The sequence below is a fragment of the Vanacampus margaritifer genome, chromosome 8, assembly GCF_051991255.1.
Source record: "Vanacampus margaritifer isolate UIUO_Vmar chromosome 8, RoL_Vmar_1.0, whole genome shotgun sequence".
NCBI lineage: Eukaryota > Metazoa > Chordata > Actinopteri > Syngnathiformes > Syngnathidae > Vanacampus > Vanacampus margaritifer.
Window position 1 is genome coordinate 10,987,334 of NC_135439.1, and position 13,203 is coordinate 11,000,536.

At 39.0% G+C, this 13,203-nt stretch overlaps 1 protein-coding gene across 18 annotated transcripts in view; it reads left to right on the plus strand.

Moving 5' to 3' along the window:
* The window catches only part of cacna1da (calcium channel, voltage-dependent, L type, alpha 1D subunit, a), a 75,959-nt gene that overhangs the window by 56,019 nt on the left and 6,737 nt on the right, over positions 1 to 13,203 (plus strand). For 10 of the 18 annotated variants that reach the window (XM_077572899.1, XM_077572898.1, XM_077572908.1 and 7 more), the window contains 11 exons: positions 3,761 to 3,889; positions 4,899 to 4,964; positions 5,037 to 5,128; positions 5,208 to 5,367; positions 5,481 to 5,608; positions 5,695 to 5,791; positions 7,080 to 7,182; positions 7,290 to 7,391; positions 9,375 to 9,508; positions 10,421 to 10,537; positions 12,203 to 12,600. In XM_077572899.1, the coding sequence (XP_077429025.1) occupies positions 3,761 to 3,889; positions 4,899 to 4,964; positions 5,037 to 5,128; positions 5,208 to 5,367; positions 5,481 to 5,608; positions 5,695 to 5,791; positions 7,080 to 7,182; positions 7,290 to 7,391; positions 9,375 to 9,508; positions 10,421 to 10,537; positions 12,203 to 12,600 (1,526 nt within the window). Of the gene's footprint in view, positions 1 to 1,580; positions 1,614 to 3,760; positions 3,890 to 4,898; positions 4,965 to 5,036; positions 5,129 to 5,207; positions 5,368 to 5,480; positions 5,609 to 5,694; positions 5,792 to 7,079; positions 7,183 to 7,289; positions 7,392 to 9,374; positions 9,509 to 10,420; positions 10,538 to 12,202; positions 12,601 to 13,203 lie in introns of all 18 variants that reach the window. The other 8 variants (XM_077572894.1, XM_077572895.1, XM_077572897.1 and 5 more) reach the window with 1 other exon arrangement.

Below are 13,203 nucleotides of genomic sequence, written 5' to 3' on the forward strand. Positions count from 1 at the left end.
TACAATAAAACATTTTTAGGTTTTCATACTCTTGTTAACAAAAGTGGAAAAAAATGTTAAACTAATAGAAATAGTTCAAATGAATATTTGACGTCTATAACCGTCAATGGCAGTGAATGAGTTAATTTACGTTTGCGCCACACTTGTTTTGTAGAATGTAGTAAAGTTGCTGTTGTAAACGCTTAAGAGACTGTGACTCCAAATGTATAGTAAATATAATCTCTCTTATTTGCCTTTTTTTTAAGCATAAGCCTAACATATAAGACCAAAACATTTGTGTATCATAAATTTGATATTGCCTATTGTGTTTCAGATTTGAAGTAAATGGGAAGAGAACCTTGAAAAATGTATCGCGTATTGACAAAAAATAAAAATAAATCTCAATTCGACAATTGTTCTGAATTGTTCAGCCCTAGTGTGCGTGCTGGATGCATGCTCCATTGATGCCGTGGCCAGGATTACCTAAAGAACCTCCTCAAGATAAACTCTTAAAATTGTCTGCTCCTCACACAGACAGATTTGAGTCAGTGATTTGAATGAAGCCACGTCTGTCTGGAGGGGAATTTTTGACGTTCATTTCTTGATTTTTATTTTTGCTTTGTTTGATCCGAGGCTGACGTCAGGTTCAAGCTCACCACTGTTGTTGATGTTTTGATTTTGCACCCGGACTGTGTGAACGAGTGCTCGCCGGATACTTCCTTTTTATGGCATGAATTGCATATATTGTGTGTGTGGATCCTGTGTGAGTATTGATGTATGTAATAACTCTCCAATTGCATTTAGACTTTGTTGGGCTCTGCAAATATCATTTACATCACAACAGCAAATACCATTTCAGATGCCGAGAGATTATTTGTATACAGTACATTCATTGGCCAAAACATTAGGTACACCCGTAGGGGGGAAAATGATAACCAATGAGGGGGTAATTGCCTTTACAAAGATGACATTTTTTAATGTTAAACCTTTTTCGCACAGAGAACCCCCAAAGCGCAAGGTTATTTATTATTATTATTATTATTATTATTATTATTGCGAATAGCATAGGCAAGGAAAACAATGTATTCAACTATTCTCTTTGTAAAGGCATAATTATTGACACACATCTTGCATGGAATCCAACTGGATTGCAAGATGTTCCATGTAGTGTCTGACAAATGTTTCTTAAAGAATCAAGTCAAAGTTTACAGTTTAGTTATGAATATCACTGGACCTTGACATGAATGCATCACATCGCATCTCATGGAGCAGTTGTAGGCCATTCCCGCGGGGTGATAAAGTTGTGTGCCGGTCTCACGGTTCTAAGTGATTCCCTTGTTTGTCTTTGTGACTTGCTCTGGTTCAGTCCCATATAGAATATTAACCTGTGGTGTGCCAGTCTTCCATAGTGCATACACAATGTTGTCCTGTCAGTTTACAGCTGTGTGCGAGGCCAGTGGTGACTCTGTTCTGTCTCTGTCATGACAAATATGTAGTAGCCTATTTAATCATTGTGTACATGTGCAAGTGTTGATTGGGTCAATGTGTGTGGGACCTTCAGGCTCTGAATAAGTCATTAATACAGGTCTTTGATTTTAAAGCCAACAGAGACTCCTCAGGTGGATGAACTGGGGGTAAGATGCTACACCTCCAACCCCCTCTTCTTAGGGCCTTTCCATATATTTGTTTCTTTCTGTTCTTATCTTAATTCAGGTTTCTGTTTTTATACTAAGGTTTTCATTTCCTGTATTTTGATTAGGGCTGGACTATTGGTCAAAATTTAATTGTGATTTCGATTTTGGCTTCCCTTGATTTTTAAAAAGTTATAATCGGAAAAAAAAACGATTAATGACGCGGTACGTTTATAAATTCCCGACATTGTGAAAGTGCCTTGAATGCACCATGTTGCTTGCCTAGCAAGCATGTATCATATGTGATTCTGCCGTCCATAATCGTCCTTTATGTTGTTTAATGACAACCAGTTGGACTTTACTGTAAAACCAAAAACACACAAAGATCAATTACACACGTTGTATATTTAAATACGAAACAAGCTTCATTTTTAAATCATTGCTAGTGCTACTGCAAAATTCAATGGAGGACCCCATTGACATGCTAACGGAAAATTTACATTGACTTTGGGAGTGATATCCTTTCAACTAACAAATATTCACACACAAACACTGTAGAAACACAAACACACAGGTAAGATAACACAACTAAAAGGCAAAATGAGTTATAATAGAGTTCCATTGCAACTTTCTTCTATCTCCTTGTTAGCGTGTACTCTTTGCACGCATGGCCCCCCACTGCCCCCTAGAGGCCAACACACGCAGGAACAGCCGGTATTTGTTTTTACAGTTTTTTAAAAACGGCTATTATTTTGGTACAGTGTATTCTTATTCTACTTTCTTACTCATTTGTTTTCTCATTGTCCTTAAAGTTGGATTTCAACGATTCAAGGAATGTTCCTTTCCTCAAAATTCAAGGATACAAATGTGACGGTTTGAGGAGTTGAGTTTTAGTAGTTGAATAAATACTAAGTTTTGAAATGATTGATTTCAATCGCAATCAAAATAATCGTGATTATTATTTTTGTTCCATAATCGTCCAGCCCTAATTTTGATTTCCTCTCTTCTTGTTTGTTTTGCTCATCTGTCTTCTAGAATTTTTTGTAAATAGTTATTTCTATAAGGAGCGTGTGTCACTCAAACGTGGCGGCGCGTGTCCCCCCCCCCCCCCCCCCCTGAGAGGTGGCAGCTGGTTTTCTGTACCAGCTTCTCACGTTTGTAGTGTTGACACTTCTTACATGCTTTCTGCCTCGCACTTATGTGGGGTAGTTACTCATGGATGATTCCCCCCCCGCCCCGCCCTTCCCGGGATTAAGGCAACCTCCTGGCCGACCCGTTTTCGGGTTGGTCCCACTGTGACTCTGCATGCAGTGACTCTGGAGTGAGGGTGCCATGCTTGTGCAGACGTGTCCTGTCAAGTATGGCAAGGTTTTCTCCAGCATGCCTGCCTCCTTGCTTCCTCTCCTCGTAGGTCACTGCAGTGACACCACTGCTGGAAGTGCTTTGGACCCGGGCCGACGGAAATATATGAGCTGTAGTTCCACTGCTTTTTATCAAATACAGAATATGTAGCCACATTTTCATGATATAAATGGCATGAAGGAAAGCGTTACAATCAATTTAACGCAGAAAAGACAAAATAAATACAATTTGGGCTAACTCTAGTCTAAACGGACATTTTTTACGGTACAGTTTTCATTTAATGGTTTTATATTTATGGCTTAAAAGTGTTTGTCATGCAAAAATGTAATGGCATTCTGAGTTTACTACTGCATTAGCATAAGGTAGTGATGGGCTATGTCATGTTTCAATGCCGTGTAAGACATCTCTGTTGACCAATCAACAGTCAGTCTAGATTTTAGCTCCACCCTATTACTACAATAGTGTACTACAACTGTTTGCTATCACAAAGGTAGGTGCCAAAGAGTCTAATGGCACCATTTGTGTTTGTAACATTGACACCAAATTGAATAAAGAAATTTAAAAAATACATATGTTTGGCAGACACATACTAAAGTGTACTGTTTGGTGGAAATGTGGCCACATAAAATCTCGTTCAAATTCTTTTTTCAACACGCAGTGCTGCTCTCCCAGCTCATATGTTTCTGCTCCTGAGTTTAACAACTTCTCATCCTGCCCTGTACAGGCAGGACTCCCGCGTCCCGTTCTGCGGCCACTTCTGCCTCTGATTTTTATTTATTTTTTCCCAGAATACGGAGGACAGCGCCCGTATCTCTATCACTTTTTTCCGTCTCTTCCGAGTCATGCGACTCGTCAAGCTGCTCAGCAGAGGGGAGGGCATCCGCACTCTTCTTTGGACCTTCATCAAATCCTTCCAGGTGAGCTCTTGGTTAAGTTTACTACAACCAATGGCAAAATATGATATGTATTATCTTGATTTTTTTTTTGTAAGTTGTGCTTGTAGCCTATTGTATGTTTTTATGTTACTGATTGTTTTTATTTGTATATTTCTATATGTGTATTATAAATAGGGGTGTCAGGCGAAAAAAAATAATCGCATTACTTCAATAATTAACTCATGATTAATTGAAAATTTTATGTCTGTTCTAAATGTACAATAAAATGTATAATAAAATATTTTTCGAAGTTTTCATACTGTGGGGGAAAATGTTAAACTAATAGAAATATTTTTAGTCTTTGATACAATAATTTCATAATAATTCATAAAATTGTGTTAAAATTATTTTAAATTATAAAATTAAAATGTATTTGTGTTGAGGTCATTTTTCTGCCACTAGATGGCATAATTGCATTTGTAAGACATTGGCGACAGCTCAGTGCAGTTTTCTTTTCATATTAAGAGCTCTCTAATCTTTAACGTGAATTAACTTGTGAAATTAGTTAGATCAGCAAATGATCCCCGAGCGCAAGCCCCTGCTGCTGCTCACCGCTCCTTCAGTGAATGGGTCAAATGGGGAAAACTAATTTCACCCCAATTAGATGGGTGTGACAATCAGTGGTACTTTAACCTTTAACTTTAACCTTTAATTCTGCAAATTGCTTAAAGTTTAAAAACTTGACCCCAGTCTCCACAAATATATGCATTATTATTAAATCACTGCAAAATTTTGACATGGATGTGTCAAAATTTGCGACTGGAATTCTCCCAGTACAGGCTTTCCAAGTAAGGGGCGGTCATTAATAAAATTTGTGGTCTTAAAGGAACTTTAAATAAACTCAAAATGCATTTACAAATTTTTATACCCGTAATTATAAATACTATAAATGCCATACCTGACAGACAAATTCAATTCATTATATTATTCGTTAAATATGTTTATATATGTTATTTTTCTGTTATTCTTACTCTCTTTTAATTTCTTTTAGGCTCTGCCATACGTCGCTCTTCTGATTGCTATGCTGTTCTTCATCTATGCTGTCATTGGGATGCAGGTTGGTACATGACATGATACCACCAACATATTTCCCCTGTTACATTTATGGACCCAATACATCTCTTATTAGGTCTTTGGAAAAGTTGCCATGGTGGATGGCACGCACATCAACAGAAACAATAACTTCCAGACCTTCCCTCAGGCCGTGCTCCTCCTCTTCAGGTCTGAAAGATTTTATCAACTGACCTTAAAAAAAATGTTTTCAAATCTTGACTGCATGTTGTTGATGTTGGTTTTCCAGATGTGCCACTGGAGAGGCTTGGCAAGAGATCATGTTGGCCTGCATGCCGGGAAAGCTGTGTGACCCCGAGTCGGACTACAACCCTGGGGAGGAGATGACATGTGGCAGTGGATTTGCAATCATATACTTCATCACCTTTTATATGCTCTGCGCCTTTTTGGTATATCATATACATCTCTAGTCTGGAACTGCATTAACCTTAACTTGAAAGTGTTCATTTCTACATTCAAATGACTGACAACCTTCTCTGTGTATCATATTGCGGTCGTCCAGATTATCAATTTGTTTGTGGCCGTCATCATGGACAACTTTGACTATTTGACACGAGATTGGTCCATTCTTGGGCCACACCACCTGGATGAATTCAAGAGAATTTGGTCCGAGTACGACCCGGAGGCCAAGTATGTTTTTAGTTAATAATGTTTCCTTGATATCTGTATGCAACTATTTTTCTCCATGGTTTATATCATATTTTCTGTTCACCAAGGGGAAGAATCAAACATCTAGACGTGGTAACACTTCTTCGACGAATTCAGCCTCCTCTTGGCTTTGGTAAACTGTGTCCTCATCGAGTGGCTTGCAAGGTCTCCTTTCACTTCTCTTTTTATTGTCGCGCTTCAAAAAGGCCACAACATTAGATACACCTGCACCGAATACAACTCAATCAATCATTGTCTATGCCTTCTATGTTCATCACAAAAATCATTAACATTCACACCTTCGGAAAGTTTAGAATCTCCAATTGACCTAATGTGCATGTTTTAGGAATGTGGGAGGAAACCAAAGTACACAGAAAAGCGCACGCAGGAATCGAGACAAAGAACAGTAGCATGCCAAAGAAGGTGGCGGTAATGCACCAAAAGTATTTGCCGTCTGCCAAAAGGAAGTAGAGGTAGAAAACGGAAGAAGAAAAAAAAGAAGCAGTAGTCATGGCAACTAATGTGTGACCTGTATCGTTAGTTTGCTGCTTCTCCCACGGCAACAAAGGAAGGGACCGTCTCTGTAGCTAGTTCGCTAATTTAGCATGTGGTATCCATCACAACAATTTCTACCTTTGGCCACAATGTGACATGCAACTCTAGTTAAGGTAAGCCATTTTAAACTAAATTTTCAAATCTAAAAGGAACTCGCTTGCGACTTATAGTCCCAAAAAATACAGTTCCGAAAGCTAATATTTTTCTTTCTTTTTTTTAAAAAGATTTTTACATTATTTTAACAATATTTTTTATTTTGTTTGGTTGAATTAAGGGGTGGCACGGTGGCTGACTGGTTAGCACGTCCGCCTCTCAGTGCAAAGGACGTGAGATCGAGTCCGGGTTTTGGCCTTCCTGGGTGGAGTTTGCATGTTCTCCCCGTGCTTGCGTGGGTTTTCTCCGGGTACTCCGGTTTCCTCCCACATTCCAAAGACATGCATGGCAGGTTGATTGGACACTCCAAATTGTCCATAGGTGTGATTGTGAGTATGGTTGTTCGTCTCTGTGTGCCCTGCAATTGGCTGGCAACCAGTTCAGGGTGTACCCCGCCTACTGCCCGAAGCCAGCTGGGATAGGCTCCAGCAACCCCCGCGACCCTTGTGAGGACATGAGGTTAAGAAAATGGATGGATGGATGGTTGAATTAAAATGAAGTTAACGTGCATGATTTTCCAAAACTTTTTCAACTTTATTTAAGAATATAAAGAGGCAAAAATTAGGAACACCTCTCTTCATTGTTGGGTTGGTCAACTTAACTTGGTTAACTTTGTAAAAGCAGAATTTTTGTATGATCACGTTACACTTTATTTAGCAGGTGTACCGAATGTTGTGTTTAATTTTCAGGCAGTTTAATATATAGCCTGAATGTTTACTCTCTTTTGTCTTCTCTCCCATTTTAGAGACTGGTCGCCATGAATATGCCTCTCAACAGCGATGGCACGGTCATGTTTAACGCTACTCTTTTTGCACTGGTGCGAACAGCCCTCAAGATAAAAACTGAAGGTGAAAATCACCACTTGATCACTTGATGGCCAAATACTTAGGAATAGATTACTTTTATTTTCAACCTGAGCTCATGTCTCAAGAAATGGATTGCGGTTGTGCTGCAGGTAATCTGGAGCAGGCCAATGAGGAGCTTCGAGCTGTCATAAAAAAAATCTGGAAGAGAACCAGCATGAAGCTGCTGGATCAAGTGGTGCCCCCTGCTGGTGGTCAGTCACACTCACCTTGCATGTGTTCTGGCAGGAAAATTGTCGACTCACACACGTATAGGCACATGCACAGATATTTTCGGGGGCAAAAGCTCAAGCATCCACTGCCCAAATTATTCATACAATTAATTTTAAAAAAAAACAGTCGAATGTATTTAACTTATGTATTTATTTCTGTGCATGTGCCTGCACACACAGATTCTCTCACAATGTCGTTTATGTATCACAGTGTTGCTGCTCATCTTCTCCTGGTTTCAGTTTGTTCGCTGTCCGTGTGTTTTCAACCCACTCTTCTCCTGTCGCGGATCCCGACGGAGGCTGCTGATGTTGCCTTGTAGACAAGCAGGCGTTCTGACTTTTTTGTGTCTCCCTCTGTTTCTCTCATCTGTTCCTCCTCACTCACTGATATCTCTGTGTGTGTCCAATTCTCTGAAGCACTTCAGAATATTCTGAAGCAGTTCTGTTTTAGGATGGTGGCATGGAACTAGAGTTGCCTCTCTTTCTCTCTCGCTCTCTCTGATGTCTGTCCCCAGCGTGCTTGCTTAAAGTGATCCAGACCCCAGCTTCGCAATGATTCTCACACACTCGTGCACATCAATATCCACGAAAACACTCTTTCATGTGTGCATACTTTGTCTCGAGCATTACTGATGAAATGCAACATAAGACAAAATTTAAAAATAATTGCTCATATCTTATAAAATTAGTAACACTTTCAAAAACAAATCACATTTTATACACTAATCTTCATAATTTATTTCCCCCTAATGCTATTACTTAAATTAATCTAAGTTGGAGTTTGTCACAATGATGTCGCTCATGTTCGAAACTATCAATACAAAAATGTAATATAACAGCTACTATCTGGAGCAGTTCTGAATCAATATTTATTAAATAGCATTAAATAGCATTACACATTTAAATAAAATACATCAAACTCACCATAGATGCTTAGTATTAAATGACAAGATACAGTGATGTTTTGGTAGTCCAAATTTGATGTGCTCTAACCAACCAATCACAAGACAGGAAAATGCTGACATTATTGAGGGCCAGCATTCTGTCCCTGTGAGGATGGATTTGAAATCTGATTGGTTAAAGAAAAGGCCATATTATTGATTAATTTAAAGTGAAATCGGCAAACACTAGTGATTCTGAAGAAATATGATTGGTCCAAAAAAAAAAAAAGATGTTCAGTATTATATTATATTATACTATATCAGTATTATATCATGAGCGCTTTAATAGGTATTACGTTGTTTCAAGTATTATCTTTATCCCCTATTCCAAAGAGATAATTTATTAACTGTCCAAATTAAGACACTACACTTACTAGCAGGGATGTGTGATTACCAATATCTAGCCTTATTTCAAGGTATTGGCAAAATGCTGCCCTCTAACGGTCGTTTGAAGATTAGAAACTAGAAATGAGAAGAATAGAAATTTGCCACTAATTTCATGCAATTATACGGACAAATTATATATTGGGACAAAAAGGCCTTTCTTTAATATTATTTGTCATTGCTTTGGAAATTTTATGTATCAAAAGTACTAGTGGTATAGGTACTCAATACTGTGTATGGGTCTGGGAAAAAAAAAAGTGCTATCGAACATCTCTAGATGCTAGCTTCCCTCTTTTTTTCTAAATTTTAACCATAAAATTTCCGGTGAATTTTGTACCGTAGAGGAGACTACTTGGATCATTAGCAGCTCAAATCTCAAAACAAACTGAAGTTTAACAACACTGTAAACGATTCATTTTCTCTTTTTTAATATGAATTTTGCTTGATGTTGATGTATATATACACCTTCAATATAGATGTATATCAATTGGTCTTAAAATCACTTATCTGCAGACCTGTGGTGCTAAAGCAAAAATAACGTGGGAGGGGACGAGTCTCCCCCCCTCCCCTTCATCCGCATGTGGTTTTGTGTGTGCCGACCAGCTGACACAGGAAGCATTTGTGTGGTCTGTTCACTCAGATGATGAGGTAACCGTGGGGAAGTTCTATGCCACCTTCCTGATACAGGACTACTTTAGGAAATTCAAGAAACGTAAAGAGGAAGGCCTGGTGGGTGCACACCCCTCCCAGAACAGCACAGCCATCGCACTGCAGGTGAGTCTCTTCCAGGTCCAATTGGAACTCGGTGTGTGAGCGAAGCGAAGCCAGGCACGTCTTCGTGTGAAAACATTTTCAAAGCGCTCCAATGTTGTGTGTGTATAACGTGTTTGTGTGCATTTCATTCAAATATCATCAAGTGTGCTAATGTTATGGTTTATGATCCAGCAGGACGTTCATCTCGCTGTACACTATGGATATGTTTTGCTAGTTACGTGGCGTGGAGCTCTAATTTGTGTCCCTGTTTCTTTTAATGTCACACATGTTGATGTTAAGCGTGTGCCATCGTCTCACAGGATTCCCGTGCAACACACTTCACCCATCAGCTCATCAAATTCACCTCCAAAGCTTGTTTTCTGTTCCACACAAATGCACAGTATACACTCCCTGGCCACAACTTTAGGTACACTTGCACAATTCAATATAGCAATTATTATTGGTTGTAGTTTTGTAACAATGCATTTGAGTTCTGTGCCACAGGAAAATGAGAACCACATTGTTAAATAATTTTCATGGCAATGCCAACAAAATTAAGTATTTTTCCTTAAATTGCTCTCATTACATTGTGCCGGTGTACCTAATAAAGTGGGCGGTAAGTGTATGGCTGCACTCACTGTCACCATACGTCAACATCAGGCAGATAAATCTGCTTTAAGGCCATTGATTAAGGCATCTTGAGTATATCCTGAATTATTTATCTAAAAATCAATGAGAGCAGGTTACAATCAGCTGAGCACATCTGTCCGTCTGTCTGTGCGTGTCTGTCTGCACCGTCAATGTCAAGTGTCACAAACTCAAAAAGGCGTGTGTGTGCGGTTGTGGCTTTAAGATGTCCAATTTTCCTTTTTTTGAGCTGTGAGACAAAGTCCTCAGCAGCAGTGCTTAGCCTTTTTGTTGTCATGGTTACAGGCTGGCCTCCGCACGCTCCATGATATTGGGCCCGAAATTCGCCGAGCGATATCATGTGACCTGCAGGATGATGAACTAGTAGACTTTATACCAGAGGAAGACGAGGAAATATATAGGGTAACTGGTTTGATTTTACCTGATAGGGATGTTTGTTATGGAGGACCAAAACTGCCAAAACTCAAAAATAAATAAATGATTAAATAACTTAGGACCGCCCTCTCATTTGAATAACATTTCGACCTGGCAGTAGGGACCAAAACTGCCAAAATAAATGACTAAATAAAAAAAATAATAAATGACTACAAGTGCAAATAAAAACAAATATTAAAAATATAATTCAAAAATTAAATACAAATGTGTGTGTGTGTGTATATATATATATACTGTATATGTATATATATATATATATTGCTGTTTTTATTTCAATTTTTTTCAAATTATATTTTTTATATCCGTTTTTATCTACACTTTAAGTCATTTATCTATTTTTTTATTTTGTCATTTATTTATTTTGAATTTTGGCAGTTTTGGTCCTCCATAGTTTGTGACATGACACATCATTTTCACTATATGGACGTAAGTTGTAAAACACACAGCTCAATCAATGAATTCATCAATTACAAGCCCTGTGAAATGAAATGATATATTTGTATTTAAATCTATTACACTGTACATGCTGAAAATTTGCAAAGACTGAAAATACATAGTACTAAATTTTAATTTTCGTGATTTTTTTGGGGGGAGCTAAAGTTAGTTCTAGGCCCATTTCTACCTCTACAGGATGCAGTTAGCTAGCTATGTATGCCTACACCCCAAAAATGCATCTTCGTTAGATTCCACTATTTATAGAACAGCTCACTGTCGTTATTTAAATTCCCAAGGAAGGACCTGGCGCCACGAACGAGCCCGATACCGATCCGCTAGCCGCAAGCATGTTAGCTCGCCAGCTAGCTTCTCTCATCGCAGTGTGGGAACTCCTGCGATGCCTTGGTGGGGTATATTTTACCCGCCAGTGACTTTAAGCAGATATATTTTCACAGCTCAAACATATAACACATAAGAAATTTGCTCCACAAAGTAGCATCTATTTTCAGTGAGGCTTTTAGCAGAAACATTCACAGCATTTGAGAGCGAGATGGCTTGATTTTTCAAGCATCATTATAAAGTCTTGTATATATATAGTCAACACAAAACGGTTCGATTATGTCAAGCTTAAGTGTGTGGGGTGACTTGAGAGCCCTGACCTATAAAACACCTCTGGAATTAACAGGAACTGTTAACAAGCTTTGCTTTCTCTCAGGTTTAGCTAAATGTCCTCGTGAATGTTCTTTTGGCGGCTGAATGTATGACAATTCCCAAGGAATTGTTCCTTAAAGTTGTTGTAGCTGCAAAAATATATCTAATTTTTGAACTTCTTGAAAGTGTAATTGTCAAGTGTCCCCACACTTATGTCCATATAGTGTATATTATTTAATAGGCCAATGATACGTATACATCGTAATTTAGAGTAAAGCCAATCTGACAAAAAATAAATACAAGAAAAACGCTCCAAACTTATGTAGTTTTAACCATGTATTGTTTGGCTGTCTTTTGAGTTTTTCTTTTTTCCCCATTTCTAATTCAAAACAAAAAAATACATCATTTTTTTCCACACAAACCATGCACCCATAAGTCAACTTCCTATTTTGCTCATATCAATTCTGAAATCAGACTTAACATCAATTTACCTGTATTGAAAGTAATGAAAGTGTTGCAGGCGTCATTGTGCGTATTCGTTGGCAGCGTAATGGCGGACTGTTTGGCAACCACCTGATGAACGGAGGTCATCGCCGATCCAACGGCCACCAGACCAACGCGACGCAGCGGCCTCTGCAGGTGCAGCCGCCCCCTCACTACGCTCACATGGAGCAACCGGTGGGCCGGCTTTCTCGAGCCAACGCCATGTCCCACGCCAACCACCGTCACCATCACCACCACCATCATCACCACCACCGCCACCACAACAACTCCTACGGCAAGTCTCCCAAATCCACCAACATCAACCTCAACAATGCCAACAAGTCCAGTTTACCCAACGGGGGGCACCATCGCTACTATGAACACGCCCCTCCCAACGGCTACCCGGGTCATCGCGGATCCTACTATGACTATGAAAAGGCCCGGACCCCACAGGCTCAAAGGTACCAACACATGCATCCTTTCTGCAGCAGCCATTTGTGAAGTTGTGTTGTGTTGTGTTGTTCCAATCCCCGGATGGCTGTCTAGGGCTGGAAGATTAATCAAAATTATATCATGATTTAGATTTTCGCTTCTTTTGGTATTTAAAATGTAATAACCGAAGAATGTGCAGAATGGCGTTGTGCCAAGTTCCCTAGGTTGTTAAGGTATCCTGAATGCACCGTGTTGCAAGTAGCAAACCCGGAGCAAATCAATGTGATTCTGCCGTCCCTAAGCGCCAATTAAACTATTTAATGACACCGCACTTGGAGTTAAACATAAAACTAAACACACAACAAGAAGAATTACATACACTGTATATTTAAATACAAAACATGCTTTGTTTTTTTAGCGCTAGCCTAGTGCTAATGCTAAAGTGAATGGAGGATCCCATTCAAATGCTAAAAAAAAATTAGCATCGACTTCGGGAGTGGTAGTCTTTCAAATAACGAATATTCACACAAATGCTGTGAAAACACACGTTTGATTATTTTTTAACTGTGGTTTGTCTAAAGAAAGAACTTTTTTTTTCCTCCCGAGAAGAGGTATCTATTTGGGGAGAGGTG